Source organism: Gopherus flavomarginatus, chromosome 10 (assembly GCF_025201925.1).
Source record: "Gopherus flavomarginatus isolate rGopFla2 chromosome 10, rGopFla2.mat.asm, whole genome shotgun sequence".
Classification (NCBI taxonomy): domain Eukaryota; kingdom Metazoa; phylum Chordata; order Testudines; family Testudinidae; genus Gopherus; species Gopherus flavomarginatus.
The window spans coordinates 9,423,382-9,450,108 of record NC_066626.1 but is presented as its reverse complement, the minus strand read 5'-3'; the positions used below and the strand labels follow the sequence as shown (position 1 = coordinate 9,450,108).

The window sequence follows — 26,727 nt, the reverse complement described above, 5'->3', positions numbered from 1 at the left end:
TATCTGGCCAGAGCCAGTGCAGCCGCAGAGAGAGCATATGCTCAGCCAACATCTGACAACAGCAGGCGTGGCAGGGAGAGGAGACTCAAACCTGAGTGTCCGTTCTGCCCAAGCTGTGCTCAGTGCAGGGCTGGCAGCTGGCCCAAGGTGGCTTGCACATGCCTTCATGTGACTGTGATTGCACTGGCTGCTGGCATGATTAGAGCAGCCTCAGGGCTGCTGTAACCTATGCTCACCTCAGGGGCATGGCAGCAATGAGGAACAGCAAGAGCACAGCAAGCTCTGGCCACACCCATCCTCTCTCTAGATAGTGGGCTGGGAAGGGGCCAGTCTAGGGCCATCCTACCTGCGCTCAGCCTCCTGAGAAAACCCCTGTGCTGGGGTGCTCAATGGGGCATGGGCCTGCCGGATTTACCAGCCCTTTATGCCAGTTGAGGGGGCTAGAGCAGAAAGGAGAGCCTGCCTCCAAGGTCCAGGTCTATGCTCATGGCAATCACGAGGGTTGGCACTGATGACAGTGGGGGCACGGGAAAGGCCCATGACCAAGAGCAATCACAATAAGTATGACTCATGTCACTCAGCTGATTGTTAATTACAGCTGAACTGTGAGAGGAAGGAACCACTCCACGCCCAGCCTCTGCACCAAGCCCAATGTGACCTTCGCACTTCACCTGGGTGTGTAGTTCATGTTTGTACGCAGCGCCAGGGCCTGGCAACAAGGGAGGCAAGAGGTGAGAAGCCAGTTACGCAGCTTTATTGTACTCAGCCCTGCCCACAGCATCTCCGATGCTCTGCCCCCTGCCTGCTCACTGGCTCAGCCGACGATGGGCGCTGGGGAAGAGTGTATTTAAGGGACTTCTGGTCTGTTCTGTAAGCACATTTTAGCTGAACCGGAGAGAGCGGCCACAGGGAGCGGCGTCTGTGTCACCGTCTCCTGCTGGTATCGTAGGCAGTTTTGGTTAGTAGCTATAGGCTGCTTGCTAGGCTTGAAATAGTATTGCTCCTTGCAGCACTTTCCCCAACCGTGGTGTGACTGTGTGTGTCTGGGGGGTGGTGTTTCTGTGTGGGAGTCTGTGAGTGGGTGTGGAGGGTATGTGGGGGTATGTGTGTGGGTGCAGGCACCTGATACAATTATATAATTTAAAGATTCAGACAAAGAAGGCAGTAAAGTGCTAATTGTACTGGGAGTTTGGAATTTGGAAGTTGCTGTTTTTAGCAAAGGGCGGGAGTGGTGAATTATTTTTATTTTGGGGCAAATAAAATAGTTTTGTTTGATTTTGGGGTGTTTTTAATAAAAGCAAAGGAAATTGGGAAATGGGGGGCACCTAGATGCCATTCATGCAGCTGAGGAGTTGGCACTGCCCCCTTTGTGTCCCTAGCCCAGTGGTTAGGGTACCCAGCTGGGAGACCTGCGTTTGTCGTGGGTTTGTATCAGGTCTCTCCCCTCCCAGGTGGGGCACTAACCCAGGCATAAGGGGACACCACCCACCTCATGGTGCTGACCAGCACCTCGTTCCCCTTGTCAATGCAGATCAATAGAGCTTTTGTTTTGCACATGGCTCAATGAACTGTCTCGACATTTGCAAAATACTATTTTAATTGGGAACAATTAGTCGGAACTGACAAATTCACGAATGTTTCCATCAACTGGAATCTGCATTTTTCAATGGAAAAGCAGTTTTGCTGAAACACTTTGCTGAGCTCTAGGCGAGAGCCATACGTGCCACAGCTACTGAAATCAAAGGCAGCTGCATGCACAGAGGGGCTTAAAAGAAATGAAAAATGAAGGAACTTGCATGATGTTTGCCACCTTCCCTTTCTTCCCTCCGCTCATATGTTCGATCCCTTTCTCCCAGCCTTTGGCTGTCTAGTCTGTTTAGATCCTAAACTCTTTGGGGCAAACACTGTCTCTTAGACAGGTGCAGTGCCTGGCGCAGGGAGGGAGGTAGGGAGGGGGCACTCTTTGTTGGTCCCTGGGCACTGCTGCAATGCCAAATGCCAATCTTATCTCACCTACTCCATGTCTACAGCAGCAGAGCCATTTCTGTCAGTACCAGCTATTTAGTAAGATTTCTGAGATTAGCGCTGGTGCTCTGGGATTTTGAATGTCCTTGGCTTAAGGAGAAGCCAAGGGGTTACCTGCTGTGGGCTACAGTTATCCCAGGGGTGCTAGTACCTTTGCAGGAAGTTGTAGCCATGTTGCCTCTGCAGTCACATTATGCAGAGGGCCCAACTAGAGCTTATATATAAACAGAGCCAGCGGCGCTACCCCTGGGCTGACTAAAGCCCAGTTAGGCGAAGGTGACCAGAGAGCAAGTGTGAAAAATCTGGATGGGGGTAGGGAGGTACGGGTAATAGGCGCCTATATAAGCAAAAGACCCAAAAATTGGAACTATCCCTATAAAATTGGGACATCTGGTCACCCTAAGTTGGGCTAAGGTGACAGGAGAAGAGCACTGGCCTTTCAAGCTGTCATAAATGCTGCTCTGTGACCTGGTGCTGAGTAGCTGCAACCACAGAGCTGGAGGGAGGCTCTGGTTTGAAATGAGACGTTTATTTCATGCTCTCAGGGCAAACTCTGTAGCCCAAAAACCAGCCTTTAGATGCTGCTCGCTCATTCCTGAGGCCGGAGTAGTGAATCCATGCAGAGGAGGTTCGCACTTTATTCTGGTGTGGGCCAGCAGCCAGTTACTAGCTTGGGGAGCAGGGAGGGAGTGTGACTCAGAGGGGCGTTTGCGTGACAGTAGCCCTCGGGCGGTGCCACGTATGTACCAGCCAGCACCCAGGGCAGTTCATAAAACCACAATGTAGCCCAGAGCTGCTGTCTGTGGAGACACTGGGCTGGAGCCAGCAGGGCTGCTCGCTGCTGTGCTGTAAGGAGCCTGGGACACACACTGCAACGGGCGGCAGGAATGCCAGGCTGGCAGAGTGCAGTGGGCATTGCGTGCCAGCAGTGCCAGGCTGCACGGGAGTGGCAGCAGGGGCATTAACTGCATGACACCAAGAGAGCGGGACACACGGTGCTCTCAGGTGGCTCCAGGCTGGTAGCTCAGAGCCAATCCCCCATTCCAAAAGGCAGTGAAGTACACGGCCCTGCTCCTGGGTGTTCCCGCTGCCACAGTGTGAGTGGGCACAGGACACGGCAGCATGTGGCTCCACCCCATTGCAGACAGACATGTGCTGTCCAAGCTGCCCCTGCCCCTTTGGAGCCAAGGGCGCTTTTGCTGGGGAAAGGGACAGCTGGCCCTGTGGGTTTGCTGCCTCTGTTCCTTGCGCTGTGTAGTCCAGCAGCCCCTCGAGGCTCCAGCTGAGCTGAGGAGTCCCTGGTGCTGGGCGCTGCACAGGCACAGGGACAGGCCCTGGTCTAAGAGCGGCTGCCAAGGCAGACCAAGGTGGCAGGGGAAGTGCCCAAGGTCACCCAGAAGCTTGTGGCAGAGACAGGACGGGAGCCCAGGCCGGCAGCCTGCAGGTGCTGGGCGTGTGTGTGCGGTGCCATCGCACGGTGGCAGCACCTCCCCTCCTCGTGCAGGTGTGGAGGAGCTGGAGTGCACTGCCGCCTGCCCCAGCCCCATGCGGGAGGGGACAGTGGAGCTGGGCAGATCCCCGAGGAGCTGCTCTAACCCTTGGCTGGGCGCCCACTGGCCAAGAGGTGACAGGCAATACCCTGGGCAGGGCCCTGCTGCTGCTGCTGGCTCTGTGCTGAGCTCTGTGCCCTGCACCTGCCTCCTCTGGCCACAGCTTGGCTCTCTGGGAGGGCGTGGGCAAGGGCCAGCAGAACCTGAGCCCCTCCCCTGTGCTGGGGGTGCAGGGCCCGCTCACTCGCTGCTCCCCAGGGAGCAGGGCACGGCCGTGCTTAACTGCCACCCCCCCAACCTCCTCAGGGATGGGGCAGTACAGGGGGTGCAGGCTGCAGGTCGGGACCGTTCTGCCTCCCTGCTGATGGCGCTTTTCTGTGGTTTTCCTGCGCTGGTGCAGAGAAGTGGCTGCAGGGGCGTGAGGCAGGTGAATGGAGGGCTGGGGGAGAAACCGTCTGACCAGGATTCCCCTTCCCTTGCAGGTGCTGATGAACCCCTCCGGCATGTGGTGTCCAAATGCAGGTGAGACCCCGGCTCTGCACAGGTCGGCCTGCTGGGGGGAGCCGGGACGGGCTGTTTCCAGCTGTTTTGCTTAAAGCTGGGGAACTCGAGGGCTGTTTCCTGGGCCTCAGGCTAAGGCCAGTTCCTCTGTTCTACGGGGACCCGACGGGTTTCAGGGCTCTCTGTGTGGGGCCATGGCTAAAGCGGGGAGTGGCTGGGGGCCACACAGCAGGGCTGTCTCTGGGAGATTTGCCTGTTTAAGGACTGCAGCCCCCTGCCCTTCCGTACCGTGACGTGTGTACATGTAAGTGTGTAGTGTTCATGGCCTGGTTGCTGGCCCCATTCTGCCTCCCCCAGGCCCCTTACTCTGGAGCTGGCAGGCTACTGAAATCAGGCAATACCCTACTCAGCGTGAGCCATCTGGCTGAAGTGACTGCATCATGGACTGGGTCATTGTCAAGAGGGGTGAAGGGCCCTGACCCTTCTCTAACGCATCTCCTCTTCTTTCCTTTGGTCTGGCAGGAGCGCCTGGTGGGATACCCCCACCAAATGCACCATATTGTCCCCCTCCCTCTGGACCATGCCCTGGGCCTGGCATGAATCCATGCCCTCCCGTAGTCTGCCCCCCTCCCCATCCTGTATGCCCTGGGCCTGGTGGGCCCCACCCACATGGACATCACCTGCATGGACACCACCCGCATGGACACCCGCATGGACATCACCCGCATGGACACCACCCACATGGACCCCCGATGCCCGGGGGACCTGGATGCCCTCCTGGATGCCCTCCTCCTCCTGGGTGTTGTGCCCCTGGTGGCCCTCATGGGCATCATAAAAAGCACAGGCATAAGAAGCATGGCCATGGTCACCATGGACACAAGGTACGGAGCCCTGGTCACTGGGGTGTGGGGGCCACGTTGCAGAAGATGCACCATTAGCATCAGCTGTGTGCTGGGATGCTGCGCAGGGCCCACAACCCAAGGCCTAGCTGGGCTAGGGACTGCTCTGTTCCCAACCCATACATGGGGCTGTGGGGACATGAGAACCCAACCTCTTAGCTCCCTGCAGCCAGGGGACATGACACCAGTCCTTTCCGTTAAGTCGGCTGTTTTCACCAGGTCCCTGGATTCCGGATTAGGGTTTGTATTGGCCAGGGCATCACTGGTTCCTGTATTCAAACCCCAAACCAAACCCACCTGCAGCTACAGGCTACTGCATCGCACCTTGTGCAGCCAAAGCAGTGCAGGACTGGCCCAGCTCTGCTGGGAACCCAGGTGTTCCTACAGTCAGCATCAGAGGGAGCAGGACTAGCACGAGCCACAGCTCAGGCCACTCGGGTGGGACGGAGAACTTAGCTCAGCACTACTGTTGCCAACCCTCCCGGACTGGCTGGGAGTCTCCCAGAATCTGCCTCCATTTCCCAGATGCTATCGAAAGGAACCGGGGAGATTTTACTAGGTCAAAAGTCCAGTACATGGAGCAGTAGGGCTAAGGCAGGCTTGCTACCTGCCCTGGCTTTGTGTGGCTCCCAGAAGTGGGGGCATGTCCCCGCGACTCCTAGGTTCAGGCAGGAGTGGTCAGGGGGTCTCTGTGTGCTGCCTCTGACCCAAGCACTGACTCTGTAGCTCCCACTGGCCAGGAACCATGGCCAATGGCAGCTGCAAAGGCAAGGAACCGCTTTTAGGAGCCGCTGGAGGTAAGAACTGCCCAGAGCCCACACCCCTCACTCTCTCATGCACCCCAACCCCCAGCCCCAGCCCAGAGCCCCCTCCCACCTCCAAACTCCCTCCCAGAGCCTTCACCCTGCACCTCCTAATGCACCCCAGCCCTAGCCCTGAGCTCCCTCCCACACCCACACTCCCTCCCAGAACCTTCACCCTCCACCGCCTCCTCCACCCCAACCCCAGTCTGGAGTCCCCTCCCACACCCGCACTCCCTCCCAGAGCCTTCACCCTCCACCCCCTCCTCCACCCCAGCCCTGAGCCCCCTCCTGCACCCAAACTCCCTCCCAGAGCCTTCACCCTGCACCTCCTCCTCCATCCCAGCCCTAGCCCTGAGCCCTCTCTTGCACCCAAACTCCTTCCCTGACCCCACACCTCCTCTCACACCTCAACCCCCTGCCCCAGCCCAGTGAAAGTGAGTATCAGGGGAGAGTGAGCAATAGAGGGACGGGTGATGGAGTGAGTGGGGGGCAGGGCCCCAGAAAAGGGGCAGGGCACAGGTGTGGCTATGGGTCAGGGGGCAGGCTAAGAGTACTTGGATTTGTGCGATTAGACAGCTCGCAATCCTACTTAGCACAGAATGTCAGAGCTGCGACATGGCACCTCGACACACCTCACAAGGCAGCCTGGGTTCCCAGGGACCTCTCCAGCACGTTGCCCAGCGCCACGCCCAGCCTGCAGTCTGTGCCAGCTTCACTAATGTACCGAGACATGGGGCTGAAACAAATCGACCCAGCTTGCTGGGCGTGATACCTTCGCAAAAACCCGTCATCCAGCCAGAATATCCCTGTGCCACGGAGCCCTGCGCTGGGAGCCCTTGCAGGGCCTGACTCCCTGCATGAGGCCCTGAGTCTGCACAGACGCGTGCACAATCTCAGCCTCGGCTTGTAAGCAGCACCTGGAAATCAGCACTGCTAAGTCCCAGGGACCGTCAGGCATGTGCACACGTCTTCACAGAGCAGGGCCTTGGTGTTCTGCTGGGGATGTGGTCCCTCATGTGCTGCTGCTGCCCCGGGGGTCCTGTGGTGCAGTTAGTGGCTATTCTACTTGGCTTGGCTCAGGAGCAGGGACTGGCCCCTGGAATCACCTGGCGAGTGTAGAGAAGCCCAGCAGCATGGGGGGGAGGTGCAGAGGTTTGGGGCTGAGAACTGGACTCAAAGCCCAGCCTCCCCCCGGCAGTGTCAGGGGATGCAGGTCGGGCTGTTTCAGTGTCTCCCTGCACAGCCCGTCTCTGCCAGGGTGATTCCTTTCCAAGGTGAAGCAGCCTCCTGGCTGGCAAGAAATATTGTGCAGTGGGCTCATTGTTTAGCGTTGTGAGGTGCCTGTCTGCCTGCTGGGCCTGGCCACTTCTTTCTCTGTGCCCAGGGCCTTCTCATCACGCTGGGCATGCTCGGGGGCCAGGGCTGCAGCCCTCCTGCCTCCTTCCTGCTGGCTAGGCCTGGCCGGGAGTGTCCCAAAGCCTGCCAGGGCTGTTCCTGAAGGGGAGATCGTGGGCTTGTGCTTCCCTCAAAGGTCAGACCTCCCACCTTCACACCCCTGCCCATTCCTCAATGTCTGAGCAGTCCTGGCTCCCCCCATGCCTGCTGCAGGCCTGGCTAGGAGAGCTGGCATCATCATCCCTAGCGCTGTCTGCTACGGGCGAGCAGAGAAACCAGTTACTAGCCCCGGCCGTCCCTCTGAGAAGCCACCGGAAAATGATGCCAAAGTCTGGGTCAGGAAGTGGAGGGCACCACATACAGGTGACACGGGAGCAGCCAGAGTGTAACTGGCCCGGCAGCAGGGCCAGCTCCGTCTTTTGAGACAGGCTGTGGGACAGTAACTGCTGTGAATGCAGACAGCCATGGAGAGGGCTAGTCTCACGATATCTAATACACGTCAATCCTTGTCCCTTTCAGCATGGAAGTGGATCGAGCAGCAGTTCTGACTCGGATTAAGAAAGCGCCTCCCACTGGCCTGGCTCACATCTGTGGCACAGCAGCAGCAGAAGCCAAATACTATTTAAGAACTTCTGTTAGTTCTCTCCAGTTCACTCTTCTGCTGCCCTTTGCTTCCTCTTCTAAATGAACCTCATGTAACCATGTGGCTAGTGATTCTCTTCTGTTTGGTTTGTTCAGTTTCTATCTGGAAGCATTTTAAGCTGATGACCTGGCTCGTTTCCCCTCTGTCACTGAATAGATTCCCCCCTCTTATGTAGCGCCTCTGCCAGGTGGTGGTAGCAGCCAGCAGGGCCATGGTTGATACCTGGGAGTTCCTCTTCACAATGGTCGTCAGAACCGGCGCAAGCCCCGAGCCAGACATTAGGGAAAACTGCACAGCGCCCTAGTCGCCTGCACGAGGCAATTCTCCCCCACGTGCAAGCCCTGAGTCTGGCACAACAAACAGTGATTTAAGGGGGGTGGGGGCCTCACTGCTGCTGTGTCTGCTCCCCAGTGCTCCAGCTCCTCCCAAGGTCTAAGGCTCAGTGATTTCCAGTCTCGTGGTCACTGAGAAGGGACAAGGACTCTCTGTTGCGTCTATGCAGCTTCATCTTTAATCGCTGGAGGGGGAGGGTCGAATGAAATCTGGGACCCTTAAACAAAGTCCTTCCTCCCCTCGCCCCAGAAACACCTGACCCCACCCCATCTGCCCAGGACTTGGGAGTTACTTCACTACCCCTCACTTAGCGAGGAGAGTGGCCTGTCAATCCTGGGGGGATTCTGCACCAAAAAATTAAAATTTCTGCACGATATCTTAACATTCTGCAAATTTTATTTGTCAAAATAACTTTACATAATCATGCCAGTTTCAATTATTTTGGTAATTTATTTCAAAATACCTGTCAGCAAGTATGTCTGTAACAATGCAGACACACACAAATATTCCCCCAGGCATAGAGAGTTAAAGAAACCTCAACAGCCCAGTTCCTGTTTCTCATTCACTCTCCCTCCTTCCCAGAGCCCAGCCACAGCCCCGCACCCCCAAGCCCAGACACTCTCCCCCCATCCCAATCAGCTCTGTGTTCTTGGGAAACCAGGATGCAGTATCCAGCCTGACTCATGAAAGATACCCCTCCCACCCCCAGCCTCTGCTTAAACCAAAACCCATGGGAGGAAAAAACTTGCAGAGAGCAGTGAAGGGTGTTGGGAGACACACCTAGACCCTTCCTGACAAGGGTGACAAGATTAAGACATCTCCATTAGCATACAAAATGGGGAGCAGAGACAACTCCTCTAGCCTCATCTGCATGAAAGACGGGAGAGGGAGACATCTCAATTTGCATACAGAATGGAGAACAGACAGGGGCGGCTCTAGGTATTTTGCCGCCCCAAGCATGGCAGGCAGGCTGCCTTCGGCGGCTTGCCTGCAGGAGGTCCCCGGTTCCAAGAATTCAGCGGCAGCCTGTGGGAGGTCCGCCGAAGCTGTGGGACCAGCGGACCCTCCACAGGCAAGCCACTGAAGGCAGCCTGCCTGCCACCCTCGCTGTGAACGGTAGAGTGCCCCCCATGGCTTGCCACCCCAGGCACGTGTTTGGCGTGCTGGTCCCCGGAGCTGCCCCTGAGAACAGAGAACCGCACTGAACTCTGGGACCAGAAAAGCAGGGATGCACTGCATCATGGGAATCTCTGCTCCAGATGTTAATGAACCTATGCCTGCCCACACCCAGCTTAGCTGTTATCAGACCAATTCTAGTAATGAATCCTTGATTGATATCCAAAATAGTGACGCAGCCTAGTTGCATTGTGAGCTCCCTGGAAGAAACCACCACCCATAGCCAAGAGTGATCAGCTCCTATTGTCTAGTCTAAAGAAACCTCTTGAGTCATCAGCCTTACCTATAAACAAATCTAGTGTTCTCTCTTGAACCATTGTATTTTCTCTGCAAAAATCCCTACTCACCCTCCAGTCAGGATTCTGATGCTTAGATCCAAACTAGGCATCAGTTCTACTGGGACTCCATCTTCTCCTGACTGATCGTGCTGGGGGCTCTGCCTGTCTCCAGCACTCAGGACCCTGAGCTACCACCATCACATGGGAACCCCGACCAGTTCAAGCTTCAGGGAGCGGTGAGATCCCCCTTCTCTTTCTCTCTCACTCTCTGTTTTCCTTTCTACCTTAGGTATTAACCTTTAATAATGTAGGTTATGTTGGTTTAGTCCTTCTTGTGTAGTTATTACTATGATTCAATAAATAACTTTTATCGTTAAGCTGGTTGCTTCTCTCCTTCTTGCTGAACTTTACTCTTTTTTGTTTTTAGTTTCCCCCATTCGCTCTGCAGCAACGCTTCTTTTACCTAAGCTACAGATCCCTGCAGCGCCCAGAATACTGTGGGGTTTGCTCATCAAGCAGGTTACTGCCAGTACGATTGTGCTGTGAGAGTGGGGACAGGGACATGCTGAATCTGGCACACATAAGGGTAACAGCTTGAAAGTGCTGCTTGACCCAGTCCATGGAGCCCAGGGGCAGATAAGGAGACTTAGCTTGAAAGTGCTCCTTCCTCCAGCCCAGTGAGTCCCCAGAGCTCAGCCACGGCCCCCACAGCCCAGACACTCACAACCCCCTTCCCCCTAGCCCAGCCACGGGCCCCACAGCCCAGACACTCACAACCCCCTTCCCCCTAGCCCAGCCACGGCCCCCACAGCCCAGACACTCACAACCCCCTTCCCCCTAGCCCAGTCACGGCCCCCATAGCCTGCTGGCCTAGACACACACACCAGAGCCCAGGGATCCACAGGGAAAAACAGCCTGAAGCTGGATTTTCTGTTCACTGCCCTCTCCGTCCTTGGGCATGCTGGGAACTGCAGCTCCTGGGGACCCTCCAGTTCCCTCCCCATCCCCCCGGTTTTGTCCTGTATTTGTGAGATGGGCTCTGAGGGTCCAAAGGCCCCTAGTGGCAGCCATCATCTCTGCAGCCCATTTCTGTGGGGAAAAAGGGAAATTCTGCTCACCCAACATTGATTTCTGCAAAATTCTGCACTGAGCAGTGACACAGAATTCCCATAGAAGTCATCAGGATATGCTACGTTCTCCTGCACGTGACTCATACAATAAGGAGAACCACATTTCATTACCCCACCTCCAAGAATTACGTGAAATTTAACCCAAAACAGCCAAACTTGATCACATTGACAAAGCAGGGCTGTCTGCTGAGTGCACTGGCAAAACAGGTGTGTCTATGGAAATGTAGTGTGCTCCTCAGCTCCCCCAGTCTCTAGATAGGTGGCTGGGCATTCAGGGTCACTATGGAATGAGGTAGCCAATCCCCTTGATGTGCTGGGTGGGCAGTGTCATGGAATGACATAGTCAGTCCCTTCAACTCTCTGCAAGTACAATAATCTCCTAGGCTGGTGGAGAGTGTCCCCAGTGAAATCCCTGCCCCTTTTGGCTCTGTCCAGCCAGGACTAACATGCTGTAACGGCTGGGGACGGGTCAGTGACATTATCTTCCTTATTTGTCTCCCCAAGCACAAAGCTCCTATGGAACAGAGGCTTCTTAGAAACAACCCTAGCCCCCTAGTGATGCAGGGACTCACTCAGGAGTTATAGGGCATGGGACTTCAGTTGCGTGACGGTGATTTGCATCAGCATGGGGGATCAGGCTCTTTGACTCCACTTGAGATGCCCCAATTGACACACAAACTACACATTAGTTTTAGGGTGGGGTAGTTTATTTATTGATTTATTTTGCAGAGCACAAGCTGAGTCCCAGGCTGGATGTCATTCAGGCGACCCCAGTTGCACATGTGCTCTAAGCTGCAATTTCCTGGTTTCACATGCACACCCTTGGGTGCGCTCCAGCTCAGACCGCCCCATCAGGAGCCTGGCTGGGTGCTGGTCCTCCCCATGAGGTGATAAATGCACAGGCACTCAGGAGAGATGGGTGATGGTAGCAGAAAGAAGCACGACAAGGAGAGTTGCACAACAGTCTGGATGCAGGAGGAGGCCAGTGAAATGCAAGGCAGATGTAGCGCTGAATGGGTCATATGGGAGCATAAGGAATGGTTCAGAACTTGGGCTAATAGACCAACCCATCATTGCTAGGGAGGAGGACAGGTAACCCCCTGGTATGGAGAGATAACAATGCAATGGAAGTGCACTTTGCTGGTCACATCAAGACATACCATGATGTACCAGAAGCATGTACCCCCGAAGCCCCTCAGCAAGGGCAGGGGCAGAGGTGAGCGGGAAGAGAAGGTGCTCACCTGTGGAACACGTCAAAGCCTGGGGATGCCACAAGGAAAATGAAGGATCCAATTATTTTTCTTCTACTCTTTTTAACTATGAATAAATCTGAGGTCCAAGCTCAGTGCACAGGCCCACTTAGAAACCATTGAGCTTGATCCCCGGACCAAGAGCCCTCAGCAACAGCAGTGGGGATGTATTGCCCCCAGCATGATGTAAGCTCCACCTAAGAATGCTTGGGAAGGTGGGGGGAGAGGGGCTGTGGGGCAGGTGGCTGGACACATTCTTGGATGTCAGAGATGATTCTTCTTCCTGCTGAATTGGAAAGTTTTGCTGCCCCGCTGTTTAGCACCCATAGGATCACAGCACACACCCTAACGGAGCGTTTAGTTTGCTTAGGGCATGACATATGACATGGTATGGCTCTGAATACTTCTTTGATCTTGGTTATAATTAGCACCATTAATGTGAGTGACATTTTGTTGTTCATCATGAAAATAAAAAAAAAAATCAGCTTCAAACTTTGGTTAAAAAAGAGACAGTCCAGAGGGCAGTTTGTACCAACCGCTCTGGACCTGCTTACAACCATAGAGTGGCAAGAGAACAAAACAAACCAAGGAATATCATGGGTGTGTGTACTGGCGATGGAGAACGTGCGCATTCTCCTGAACTAACATATCCACCTAATAAACCTGTCGAAGAAGCCGGGTTGGGAGAGGCTGGCATAGTCCTTCTCCCGGAAGATGGCAGCTCGGTCCCCTAGGCCAATCTTCAGCAGGACATCCATGTTCACATCACTCCCCACAGCCACCACTGTGGGCATGACGTCCTGCTTCTTCATGGAGTTGATGGCCTCATTGAGATTCTTGCTGCCCGTGATGCCGTCGGTGATGAAGACGAAGGAGAGCTCGGCGTTGCGCCGGGCAGCCCTCTGCTGGTTCTGCGGGTTGATGACGATGTTGTTGATGGCATGGATGATGGCCGAGCCGATGTTGGAGGAGGAGTCCAGGTACCTGATATTGGACAGGGCCTCTGAGATGTAGGTCAGGTTGTATGTCAGGGGGAAGATCACCTCCTGCTCTCTTTCGCTGCCATACTGCAGGAGGGCGATCCGTGCATTCATGTTGTCATTGTCACCCCTGGCCAGCGTGAGGCGTTGGGACACCTCCTCCACAAAGTTGTGGGCCCTGCGGAAGTTCACCTCTCCAGTTCGTTCCGAGCCATCCAGCAGGAAGACGATGTCGACAGGGCGCTGTGTGCATTGAGCCACCGCCAGCTCTGTGGGCAGAGGGAAAACAGTCACATCGAGCCTGGGGAAAAGGAGCCAGAGGAGGGCTCCACCATTTCCTCACATTGCCTGGGTTGGATGAGAGTAGCGTGTTTGTGGGGGCAACCCCCGCTGCTTCCCTGGAGCCCCAACTGTCTCCTCTGGGACTCCAATGCAATGTTGCAGTGGGAGGCCACTCGCTCTGCACTCACCCCAGCCTCTCTGGTGGCAGCCCCTGGCATGGGGGACAGGCCAGCACAAAGGCTGGCAGACAAAGGCCAGGAAGCCCTCTCCTTGCCACGGTCCAGTGGAAGGAGAAGCCCCAATCAGTGTTAGAACTGGCAAAGAGGGGGCTGACTCTCTGCCCTTGCCCAGCCCGCTGCTCCCCAGCAGCTATCTTGTGAACCCAGTGGTCTGGTCATCCACTGGAGCACTGTGCTAGCTGGGGGCACAGGCTGTTCTGCCGGGTGTGTCTTCGCTGAGCTCCTCTCATAAAGCCCCAGCACCCTCAGGCCGGGGCTGTTGGAAGGGGGAGAGTATAACAAAGCCTTGTAGGGTTTGAATGTTTCCCTGACCACTCCCCCCCTGCCAAGCCCCTCTGTCCCAGGGCTGAGACCTGCCACCAACCAGTTCCAGCAGGGATCCTGCCCCAGAGCAGTGAGACCAGGAGAGCTGCAGGCGCCTATGGATTGTAGGCACAAGGGATGAAGCCATGGGGGAAAAGAATGTTTAGACTCTGCCTGGCCTGTCCTCAACAAGTGGGTTTTCCATTGTGCTGGGCCAGGCTCCTGAGCCCAGCTGCTGGCTGAGCAGGGCGCAGAGAGCTCGGTCCCAGGGGTGGGGCTAGGGGTAGCGTCAGAAAGGGGCTCACCCGTCACTCACCTCAGCCCTGTACTGTAGCCCGCAGCAGAGAGGTCAGCCTGGGCCTCCTGCCACCCCATTCAATGGCCGGGCGCCCTCAGAGCTGGTTGGAACATGGGCGTGCTCCGTACCTGGCATGGAGGGGCACATCTGCGGGCTTCAGGCCCATTCACATCACACCCCCACACTGGCAGGACGTTGCTCCACTCTCAGGGCAGCCATGGGTGCGGTTGCCCTTTGAGTCAGGGGGATCATGCACCTGCCTCTGTGAGGATCAGCTGCCTCCGAGATCCCTGCTTGGCATGGTCTGATTTCAGGTGCGGGAGGGAAAGGTCCCCCCTAGGCAGGAGGCTCCCCCAAGAATGGGCAGGAGAAGCAGATCTAGACAAGCCCCCCTCAGCGTTAGTGGTCCCTGGCGTCACGCTGCCACTCATCATTTGTCTTCCCAGCTGCCAGCCAGGCTGAGGGTGCAGCCAGAGGTTGGTCCGATGTTCCTCCTCCCCCGTGAAGGATGGGGGCTGCTACCATCCACTACCGCTGGGATTGACAGGAGGGCTGCAAATAAGCTCTGCAAATCTGCCACCCCTACACCAGGAAAGGAGCATCCCTGAGGCCTGCAATAGCCAGCCCCAGGCCGGCAGCCTGTGCTCTTCACAGCCTGCTGCAACTGCAGTACGGGTCCGTCCCCTGCAGCGTACAGAGCGAGGAGGCTATGGCTGCTCCAGGAGTGAGGCGCTGGGCAGCATGCAATGCAGGTCGAAAGGAGACAGTGGATGAAGCAGATCAACTGAACAAGCACCACCAGTGCTTTGCTGCAGATAACCCAGCCTGTGCCACACACACTGACACACCCCTAACACCTGATTTTACATACGGGGAATTCTGAGCTCTGACAGAACCACCCACTGCCCTGTTTGCAATTCCATCCATGTCTTTTTATTGTTTCCCTTCAATGAAGAGCCCCCGCAGCCATTTCAGGGTAGGCAATCTCACGGCAACCTCTTACCCTTCCCCCGCTCTCAACCCCCTCCCCCCGAGATCATCCGTCCCCTCAATCCCCCCACCTGTCCTCTGCACCACCAGACAGAGGGAATGACGTGGATTCCGCATCAGAGCCTGCCTGGGGGCTGCGAGGTGCTTGCCAAGAGCAGGTTCTCCAGGCGCCATCCCCACTCACTGGCTCAGAACTGTGCAGAGATACTGAGACTGCCCTCGGAGATACTGTTCTCATGTTCTGGGGACTTAGATTTCTGCTGATTTGTTTTGGTTCTCCAGGAGCCATCCCCACTCACTGGCTCAGAACTGTGCAGAGAGACTGAGACTGCCCTCGGAGATACTGTTCTCATGTTCTGGGGACTTAGATTTCTGCTGATTTGTTTTAATCCTTTTCCGGGCAAGCTCCACCAGGGAAACCAAACAACTAGCTGCAGCCTGAGGGAGAGGAGGATAAACTCACCTGGCTAAAACAAACTAAACTGTATTGACTTAGGAGCTGGTTCAGAAAAAACACGTCAGACCTCAGGCAGCCCTACAGAAGCCAGACGAGATTCCTCCTGTGCCAACAGTTATGTGTCCTTGGCTCAGGCCAAAGCAGCAACAACGCTCTGAGTTTAGTGCTTCTCAGCTGCACCCCAGCAAGCGAAAGCCACAGGCTATCTTTGCTGTCGCACACCAAAATGGTGGTGGCATGTGTGAGGGGTTGTTCACTTCACCCACCACACCTACGGTGATTACATCTAGAGACGAACAAATGGAGTCAGCCACTGGTAGGACCTCACCCTGCTCCCAGCCCTTGCCCTAAGCTCAAGCCAAGCCATTCGAAAGCCTGGCCGAGCGTCGTCAGCCCTTTGCTCAATGTTTGCCAGCGCTGGGGTTCTCTGAGCTCCCTCCCACTGGGTAGGCTGGCAGCAAAAGCAGAAAATGGCAGATACTAGCTGAGGATGCCTATTGCCATGCAGTGCTCAGCCTGGTTTCACTGGCCCCAGAGCTCTGGCTCATTCTAGCCAGAATTTGGGGTGCAGAGTCACAAAACATTTCTGAGGTTTGCAGACTCCCAGTTCCAGCTCCTGGCCCGGTCTAGTGCTCTGGCAAATGTACCCGCTTCAGGCCCTCGAAAGCAGACAGCATTATAGCCCAAACATCATTGCACAATGGGAGGTTCAGTCCAGTTCTGTGTATTTTCATCTGCATAGTAACTAATGAAATGCACAAGATAGCCGAAGTCATCGCAATGAAGCAAACTCAATGTCAGCGGACTAGCAGAATTCACCCACTGGAACCTAATATTTGTACCCTGCACTCTTTGGTCTGTTCTTCTGTAGCTATGGGGGAGAGTTTTGAAAGCACATGTAGCAGCATGGTGCCCAACTCTCTTTCAAAGTCAATGGGAGTTAGGTGCCTTTGAAACTCTCCCCATGTGGTCCCTTGGAGCAGGTTATAATGACCAGGCTCACACGATGGGACTATAATATCTCTGAATTGCATACACGGCTGGTTAGAAACTTCCCAGGCACAGAACTACAGCATATTTAAACCTATTGCCTTACACGTGTATGGTACATTATTATATTTCAGAACGGCGCGGGCACTGGGTAAGAGCTTTTAGCTCCTCGTTCCGACATGTGCTATATTTTCCCGCCTAGGACTATGCATGTGGCTTGTAGGACAGTGAGAAGAGCAAGTCAAGTATGACACGACATGCAGGCACAATGACAATCAGACGAAGACACATGGCACATGTTGAGACTAGGGCGTTTTCCAGCAAAGGCCAAGGGAGACACAAAGGGGGCCCACCCTGAACCGCTCATACTGCTGTCTTTTCTTTAATAGCACAGGTTACAGCGCAAGTTGAGTGATTAAACATTGTGATTATAGCAAAGGGGGTAGCGTGCTGGGGCTTCTCACTTGGGAGCCTGGCCTCTCTCGGGGCTGGTATAACCCCAGGAAAGCCCGGTTAGTTAACACAAAAAGAGAACACAGGAGAAAATTCGAGGACAATCAGAACAAAAGCTAAGTAGGAAAAGAGACACATGTTAGCACACATCCCTACACCCATCGCTGAGAAAGGGCTCGCTCTGGCCCTCAGGTACACATCAGCAAGCAATCTCCTTGCTTCTGCCACAGAGCCCAGGCGGGATCCACCAGGGCTATTTGACAAGCTAGTCTGTCATTGTAGGCTTGGCATGTTTAGAAGGCCAGAATAAGAGCGTCTCTTCAGGACAGGACAGCTCCTCTGCAAGCATCCAATGTTCCCTTAAAAAGTGCTGCAGAGATAGTGGGTGAAGCAGGAGCATCTCTCCTGGTTTCTGGGAAGATGCACCATGCTGCTCTGGCAGCCACGCTGCAGAGAATCACCCCTGCCACTGGCTGGGAGCAACTGAGATTCTCTGGGCTTCTCCTAAGCTCAATGCGTCCATCATGGTACCCAGCCCTCAGGGGAATTCTCTAGAGGCACTGTTTACAGGGAACATTGCTTTTCCCAAGAGCGCCTGCTCCAGCTCAGCGGCCACTCCTTGTACATTGTCCCTACTGCAAAGCTCAGCAGAGCGCCAGTACGGTTTCTGGATCCCCCACAATTTCACTGTGCACTATTTTAAAAGTGTCAATGAACAGGTCAATCCACTCCTGCCGCTCATGTCCAGTGGCAAACTTGGCGTTCTCGGCGGTATAGGCCAAAGTGGCCACCAGCTGGCTGTACATGCTGGGGTCCTGGATTTCCCGCGTAGAGTTTAGGAACTGGGCGATTGACTCTTTGGTGTAGGGGAAATGTATCTTGACCTCCTCTTCCATGGGGCGGAAAATAAGTGGGTTTGCATTCCCAGGGTTCCTGCCATCTGCAAGTGAGCGTCAAAAGAATATTTTCAGGGCTTGCTAGCACCGCTGCTCAGTTCTCTTATGCACCCTGCACTGTAGGAACGACAGCCAGCACGGGAGGGAGAAGCAAAGACCAAAGCCTGGAAGCTCCGCTGCAGCCCTATCTCACAAAGTGAAGGGAGAGCTGCTCGTTGCCTCCCATGGGGTTTGGATTGGGCCCTTAGACAGTACTTGGAAGAGGATTTGCAGTAAATGTATGAAGCTTCTACACAGCTATTGATGCATGTCCCCTCCTTCCTCCTGCACCTCCCACTATGAGGAGAGCTGCTGAAGCAGGAAACTGTCCGACCTCCCTCTGAGCAAGGGGTCAGCTGGCAGCAGACAGGGTTTGCCAGGTTGTTTCTGGGCAGCTGTTAGTGCATTTCCAGGGCCAATCCATGCAGAACTCAACAGAGTGCATCAGGGCACAGCCATGGGCAGCTAACGATGCTTCCATGAGAAACCACCCCACGAACATAGGCTACAGTCCTGCACTGCACCAAGCCTGCTCCCTGGACTCCAAGCAGCGCTCGTCTGAAGTGGCTGGTTGCCTGGGTTAGAAGGGCCCCCCGAGACCCACAGAGTTTAACATGGTTTCCACCTCAGCCTTTACCTCAGCTCAGGTGGGCTCTGTGCTCAGCCCCACATGCTGAGCGTGGGCCCCAAAGCAATAAATACATTGTTCTCCAGCAAGCGCAGCCCTGTGCACGGGAAGGGCCTGAGGCTCTGGTGCTCCTGCTAGGCCCAGCTGCCCTGGGGAGCTAGCAGTGCTGGGGGGCGGAAACCTTTGCAGGCCTCCTATGCCTGTGGGGAGTATGTGTGGTACCGCTGGCTGCAGGGCCACCCGGGGGGAGGGAAAAAGTGGGGCAATCGGCCCCAGGCCCCGGGCCCCGCAGGGGCCCCGCAAGCCACTCCGGGTTTTCAGTGGCACTTTGGCAGCAAGTGCTGCCCAGTGAGTACAAGTGCCACAGCTCTACTGCTGCCACTTCATTCTTTGGCGGCAATTCAGCCCTGCCCCAGGCCCCCTGAATCCTCTGGGCGGCCCTGGCTGGCTCCATGGGCTGCATCCTCTGAGCGATGTACCCTGGGGGCAGTATGCGGCTAAGCTCCTTACAGGGCCGGCTCTGCAATGCCGAGCGGCTGTGCGCAGGTTGGCCTACCACTTTGGAGACCTGAGTGTAGAGACATGTTTGTGGACGATTATAATTTAGAGACATTCTCTCATAGGGGATAGTATGATGAATACAGGAATTTAGAGAGGTGCCCTGGAAGTGGGAGTGGAGAACCCAAGTAAGTGTAGGTGTGCCCAGACCTCTCCAGTTTCTTTACTGTAAGTTTTATTCCTCTCTCATTCCCTGGCTGGTTGTTTAATGAATCCCAGGATCATTACAGGGCATGAGAAGTGCCGAATGAGGAGATGACCTCACAGTGAGGTCAAACTCCTGTGTTTGAAACTGAAAGCAGAGACAAGGGGAGCAGGTGGAGTAGCAAACAGAGAAGAACCAAGGCTTGTGAATGTATTTTTTAAGCACAACAATAGGTCGACTAGCTTAAGAAGGGGATAAGAAGCCAAAAATGGATATGTTGCAACCTCCATCCAGTCTGTCATAGTCCAGCAAAGTTGCAGAGAACTGGAAAAAATTCAGACAGAGATTCAGGCAGTTGAGAAAAGTGATAAAGTGAAATCATCAATCTTTCTGTGTGTTGTTGGGGAGGAAGCATTGGATAGTTATAACGACTTAAAGTTTGGAGACGGTGGAAGTATGACGTTAAGTAAAATACTGACTACATTTGAGGAACGTTGCAAGCCAAAAAGGAATGAGACCTCTGAGAGAGACACCGTTTTTACATGCATGCAAAAAAACCCAAACGAAGCCAAACCAACAAAAAAGCCCTTGAGGATACTAATAGCCATATGTCACAGAATTAAGAAAACATTATCTCTGACCAGAGACTCTGTCCGCTCACCACATTGTCTTTAATGCTCCCAATGATTCTAAGAGAGAAATTTCTCTGTGAAGGAGACTTAACTTTAGAAAAACCTCTCCAGATATACAGGGCAGCAGAAACTCTGAAAGCACGAGTCAGAGAGCTGAATTTACCAGAAGGGGTTCCCCATGTACTAAGTACACAGGCAGCTAGCCAGAATAGGTCAAATCAGAGTGGAACCACTTGCTATGAAAACTACGTCTATTTGAAGGCTGGGTACAGACGGTCACGTGGAAGTTGTGGATCCCAGCATGGCCCTAGACAGTTGGGAAGCTGTCATAAATGTGGGGAAAATAATCATTTTGAAAAATGCTGCAGATCTCAACTGCACAAAAGTCAAGTGCATTCAGTTAAAGACAATCTGGCTGAGGATTTTTTCCACAGGCATGCTGGGATCTAGCAAGACTGATGAGAGGGACTGGATATTGACTATGACAGTGAATGGAGCAATTATTCCACTGAAACAGGACTCTGTCTGGACAAGATTATGAGAGACTAAAAATAAGACCAGAACTGGGACCAACAAAAATAAAAGTCACTGGTTATTCTGGAACAAATATACCAGTGAAAGGGATGTGAACTGGTAGCATCAACCATAAAAACAACATGTACAGGCTCCCTTTCATTGTAATGCCAAAGGAGGAGACACCAACTTTAGGCCTGGCTGCATGTGAGAAACTCAATCTGTAAAAGTACAAGATCAGTTGTTCTCTCTCTACAAGATCACACTGAATTTGATGATGAGGCATTCGTTCGGGAATATTGTGATCTGTTTCAAGGGTTGGATTGCTTGCAGGGTGAACACAGAATCCCAGACAAACAAGCAGATCCCTCCAGTTGTCCATCCATGCAGAAAGGCGCTGTTCATACTCTGTGATAAACTCAAGGCTGAGCTTGCAAAGATGGAAGCAATAAAAGTAATACAAAAAATCGAGGAGCCAGCACAATGGGTGAGTTCCCTAGTCATTGTGGAGAAAAAGGAGCAGCCTGCTCTGCATATGCTTAGATCCCAGAGACCTCAACAAGACTATAAAAAGAGAGCATGTCAAACTACCAACCAGAGAAGAGATTATGGCTCAATTTGCAAATGCTCAATATTTCAGTATATTGGATGCATCCTCAGGATTTTGGCAGCTAAAATTAATCAAGAAAGCTCAAAACTACGCACATTAAATACCTCAGTTGGAAGATACAGATTCTTACGCTTACCCTTTGGCTTAGCTTCAGTGCCAGAATGTACCACAAGACCATACAGATGATCTATGGAAATAATGTCGTTGACACATCAGTGGGCGACATCCTCATCTGGGACTCAACTAGGAAGGAACATGATTATAGACTTCAGGATGTCCTAGATGCAACTAGAGCTGCAAACCTCAAATTAAATAAGGAGAAATGTGTTCTAGGGGTTACAGAACTGATTTTTTTGGGGACATTATTTCCAACGAAGGTGTAAAAACTGATCAGAGGAAGATTTCAGCCATTGAAATGATGCCACGTCCCCACACAAAGAAAGATGTCCAATGGTTCCTGGGAATGGTTAATTGTCTTGGAAAGTTCATACCTAATCTATCTCCCAAAGTAGCAGCTTTGAGAAAACTTCTAGAGAATAAAAATCAGAGTGCAGAACAGGAGGAATCATGGGAAGGTTTAAAAACAAAAACAAATGATACAACAGTCACTTCTATGCACCAGGATGACCTATTAAAATTTGAGCAAATGCTTCATAATCTGGGTTGGGTGCAGTGATTCTACAGAAGCATGAGGAATGTTGTTGGCAAACAGTGGCATATCCAGCCAAATCACTGACTGAGGTAGAAACCAGATACACACAGATCCAGAAGGGGCTTTTAGGAATATTGTTTGCCAGTGAGAGATTGAATTAGTAGATTTATGGCCAGGCAGTGGAAGCTGAAATGACCACAAGCCCTGGATAGTGTTATTTAGCAAACTGTTAAATGACTGCACCTTAATGATTCAAAGCATGATGATAAAGCTGCAAAAGTATGATTTGGTTGTGACCTACATACCCAGTAAATTCATGTTCACTGCAGATTTGATTATAAAGTCAGTTCCAATGGCTATCAGGAAACTGAAACAAACAAGAGGGGAAATGGAGAAAGATAAATAATTGAGGATCCTTAAAGATGTGATAATTAAAGCATGGCCTGAAGAAATTAAGCAGCTGCTGTCCAGGTATAAGAGACTATTGGAAGTGCAGACATGAACTTTCTGTGAAAGATGAGGTGGTTTTCAAGGGCAGTAAGGCTGTAATTCCAGTGAGTTTCTGAAAAGAAATGCTGGAGAAGATCCATGAGGGTCATTTAGGAATTGAGAAGTGCAAACAGTGAGCACGAGGGGTGCTGTATTGGCTGCAGCTCAACCATGACATTACTAATGTGGTAGGAAGCTGCTTTTCATGCTTGAAGAAGCCAAGGCAACAGGCAGAAACACTGAGACCTCACCCAGTTCCACAAAGGCCTCATGAGAAGGTTCGCCCTGACTTATTTACCTGGCAATCAAAGGATTATTTAATAGTCACAGATAAGTCTCTATTGCCAGAAATGTGCATGCTGCACAGTACTAATAGTAAATCAGTGATAGCCGGCATGAAGGTGTCATGGAGTCCCTGGGCGATGCTCTGGAACTGTTCCCCACGAAGCCAGTCAGGACTTTGGGGAGCCTCCTCTCCCTTGGAGCAGACTGTCTTCAGGGCAAGAAGCTCACACGGTTTCACCTTCCTGGGTCTCTCCTTGGAGCATTCAGCATCCTCTGCAACTTCCGTGCACTTCCTACAGTGAGTCCACCAAGGCGGGGTCCTGGGGAAGCCAGAGGGTTCTGCACCCCCACTTCGCAGTCAGACGTGACTCTCAGCCAGCCAGTAAAACAGAGGTTTATTAGATGACAGGAACACGATCTAAAACAGAGCTTGTAGGTACAGCGAACAGGATCCCTCAGTCAGGTCCATTTTGGGGCCCAGCGAGGCAGACAACCCAGTCCGCCCTCACTCCTCGTCCCCAGCCAGCTCCCAACTGAAACCCCCTCCAATCCCTCCTTTCTGGCCTTTGTCTCTTTCCCGGGCCAGGAGGTCACCTGACCTCTTTGTTCATCTTTAGCTATTCCCTTGCAGGGGGGAAGGGCCCCAGCCGTTTGTTGCCAGGATACAGAGGGTTGGCCATTTATGCACACTGGAGACTTAAGAAATGCATAGGGGAAACTGAGGCACCCACACAGTATTCAGGGGAAACATTAAGAACAGTCCCACTTCGTCACGGAAGGGAAACTTCTCCAGACATGGAATTCCAGGTGAAGTTTTTAGTGATAATGAGCTGCAGATTTTAGGCAATTTGCCCTAGATTGGGATTTTCATCTCAAAACATCAAGTCCAAATTACGCTCAATCAAATGGACTTGTGGAAAAGTCTCTACAAACTGTGAAGAACCTTATGAAAAAGATTTTTGCCAGTGGGGGCGATTGGTGTAAAGTGTTATTGGTTTACCGAAGTGCACCTCTGGAGAAGACTCTTCTCCAGCTGAGCTATTAATGAGACGAAGGCTAAGATCTAATGTACCAACCACTGCTAACTTGCTAAAATCTCATATCAATGAAACCATATGGAAATGAAAGAAAAGCAGAAATCCAATTTTGACAAAAGGGCCAGTGAGCTCCCATCTCTTAACCCAGGTGATAGCCTGTGCCTGAGGAATCACACCTCTGATACTTGGAGCCAAAGGGGTTCCATTAAAGAACAACTGAATCCAAGGTTTTATGTAGTCCGGATAGCCAGGGGGACACATTTTGGCATAACTGAAGGGATCTACGAGTAATCCCAGAAAGTTCCACCACACTGACAGCTGAGGTGGACTCTAGCATTTCCCATCTGACCGATCCTTTATCATCATCAGAGAAAGGAGAAACTGTCAAGGAACAAGAGAACGACTCAGTCTCTAAGGAAAGAAAAGACTGATATTGAGAAGATTGGAGAGGGAGTCCTGAAAGACTCAGACATGCTAACCTGCCTGGAGAAGGGGTAGTTGAGAAAACTGAGTTGTGAAGACTCATTCCAGAGTGTCAAGTATCAGAGGTGTAGCCATGTTAGTCTGGATCTGTAAAAACAGCAAAGAGTCCTGTGGCACCTTATAGACTATCAGAAGGTGCCTGGGAGGCTGGGGTGGAGAATCCAGTGTAGCTGTGCACAGTACATCACCTCAGACGCTCTTCTGTTAGTCTATAAGGTGCCACAGGACTCTTTGCTGCTATTCCAGAGTGGTGTGCTGGTAACCTCTCCTCTCTAGGGAGAGGACACATTGGGTTTATGGAAACCTACTAGATGGGTTGAGAATTTAATGCATGTGTTATTAGATAGTTGTTCGCTGTTAATAGATATGTATATAAAGAGTTAATTTTTGATTTTCGTTAAGAGGGACGCTACAGAGACATGTTTATGGAAGATTATAATGTAGAGATGCTCCATCATAAGGGACAGTATGATAAATACAGGAATTTAGAGAGGTGCCCGGGAGGCTGGGGTGGAGAAGCCAGTGTAGCTGTGCACAGTACATCACCTCAGACGCTCTTCCGTTTGTTTTATTACAAGTTTTATTCCTTTCTCATTCCCTGGCTGGATGTTTAATGAACCCCAAGATTGTTACACTGAGGCCAATTCCCACCCTGCCACAGACCTGCCTGTGTGACCCTGGGCAAGACACACAGCCTCTCAGTGCCAGCCCCCACCTGCCCAGGGTCTGCCAGCCCCGCCCTGCCTTGCCCTGGGGCGGGGGGAAAGCCATTAGAGAGTGTGAGTGTGTTGAGGCCTGCTGCTGACATGTGCTCTGTAAGACCCAAGGGTTGGTATTAGTGAGGCCCAGGGCCAGGCCTGTCTGCGTTTGGCTCCAGGCCCTGGCTGGCCACTGACTCGTCCGAGGGGTGGGTGGCACATACACATCTCACATACCCCAGGTAACATGCGGCTTCTCACAGCTCAGCATGGACACAGCTTTCAGCCACACGGCAGAGAGGTCAGAAGGGAGCAGAGCCCACCGCATCATTGCAGCCATGTACTACCAAGTCCTCAGCTCGCCTACGCTGCCTGTCGCTGGGTTCCTCTAGCACAGACGGGCTCCTCCCAGCTTTGGCCACAGCCCGGCTTCCCAGGCCAAACCTGGCTGGACATTGCCAGATGTCACACGCAGCCTGGCAGTGAGCCAGCACAGAGCTGGGGGGCACCTGGGCGCCTCCTAAATCCCACTCACTCCCCAGCCCAGTGGGAATTCCACCCACCCAGAGCAAAGCAACACCACCCATCACCGCCAGGGCTACGCTTTCTCTGCCACCACTCCCGGGGGCAGTCGATCTACAACTGCTGTGTTCGGTGGATGCAGCCTGAGCCCTGCCCGGGCTAAGGTCTGGGTGAGGGAATTCTGCTTTTAGAGTGGCCTGTCTCCCCACAGCCCCCCCTCCCCCCCGGGGGTTTCTGATCCAGCCCTATTCAGTGTAGGAAAAGAGAAGTGGTTCTAAGCGGTGCCGTACCTGGCATGCGCAATGAGAATGGTCGAGAGCTGCTATGTGACGAAGGCCACGTCGCCCAGGCCTGGGATCTCCTGATGGACGCTTGGCAGAGACTGAGCAGAACCCGAACATGCTGCTGTTCCAAGTGTCAGTGACGCTGCCCTGCATGGTTTCTCTTTACAAATCAATCCTGCCCTCATGGCACTGCGCCCACCCCACTGCCAGTCTGACCTCGCAGCTAAGCACAAGCAGGGCTCTGAAGCACGGATGCCTGGCGCAGCCTATGATAAAGCAGTGGCTGGAAGAGCAGGCTGCTGCATCCTTTGAGATCTGTCCAGATCCAAATTCAAAGCAGCTGAGTATGACTGCCTCAGATGTGGGGCTGGAGTGCACTGTCCAGAGCCCCTAATTCAGTGGGAAGGTGCCGCATTCAGGGCTAGCTGTTCAGCTCCGCAGTGCAGGGTTAAACCTGAGTCAGTGAAAGGAGTCAGTGGGGTTTGCACAATCCTGACGGAATATTTGTGCACAACACACTGATTGACACGACTGTCAGGTGCTGCTCAAGACAGGCGAGGCTGCAGCAGCCGGAGCGGTCAGCGCTGACGCACAGCAGCAGATCAGCAGGAGGGGAGGGTGCCCAGCTAGCCCCTTCTCTGGCCTGGGACAGCAGGTTGGCACTTTCATCACAAGGTGAAAAATTCCACTCTCTTCCCTGCTCAAGGCTTTGCCAGCTGCCATCTCCCCCTCCTCCTGGCAGTCCTTGGTCAGTCTGCCCCAGAGAGGGAGGCTGGGCAGACTGGAAGAGGGTTCTCTTTAAAGAAGCTTGCAGAGTATTTCCCCCAGGGCAGTAGGGAAGGAGAGCTCCCTACACATGGCTTTCCAGGACAACCCTTGTCATAGGGCACAGCACGGAGCTCCCTGCAACCCCTCCTCAGTCTTGCCTCCAGATTCACAAGTCAGGGCCCCCAGTGTCATGAGACTGGCTGAAAAATCATGAGATTTTAAAGAGATAAAACACTGGGATTCCTTTGCTTTTCTCCTGCTTCCTCGGCCTGCAGGGGGCCTGCTTTCCAGCTTTGCTCTACAGACTGATCTTTAAACAAGTCACTTTCTAGTCCATGTAAGTTGAGATCCCACAGTCACCTGACTTGTGGAGCTGGGGCTTTCGGAAAACAACATGGTGAGACTCACGACTAAATCGCAAGTATTGGCAACACTGCGTGACCCACGGTAACCTGCACGACTCGCCTATCGCCAAACACTGGGTCTATGATTAGTTCGATAGAGAGGGAGTGT

At 53.1% G+C, this 26,727-nt stretch overlaps 1 protein-coding gene across 2 annotated transcripts in view; it reads right to left on the bottom strand.

Annotated features, from left to right (window-relative positions):
- Nucleotides 1-10,575: 10,575 nt before the first annotated feature.
- The window catches only part of COL6A2 (collagen type VI alpha 2 chain), a 53,551-nt gene continuing 37,399 nt past the window's right edge, over nt 10,576-26,727 (bottom strand). The window contains exon 28 of one of the 2 annotated variants that reach the window (XM_050916481.1): nt 10,576-13,232. In XM_050916481.1, the coding sequence (XP_050772438.1) occupies nt 12,625-13,232 (608 nt within the window). In that variant the 3' untranslated portion in view covers nt 10,576-12,624. Of the gene's footprint in view, nt 13,233-16,888; nt 17,916-26,727 lie in introns of those variants that run through there. The other variant, XM_050916482.1, reaches the window with a different exon arrangement.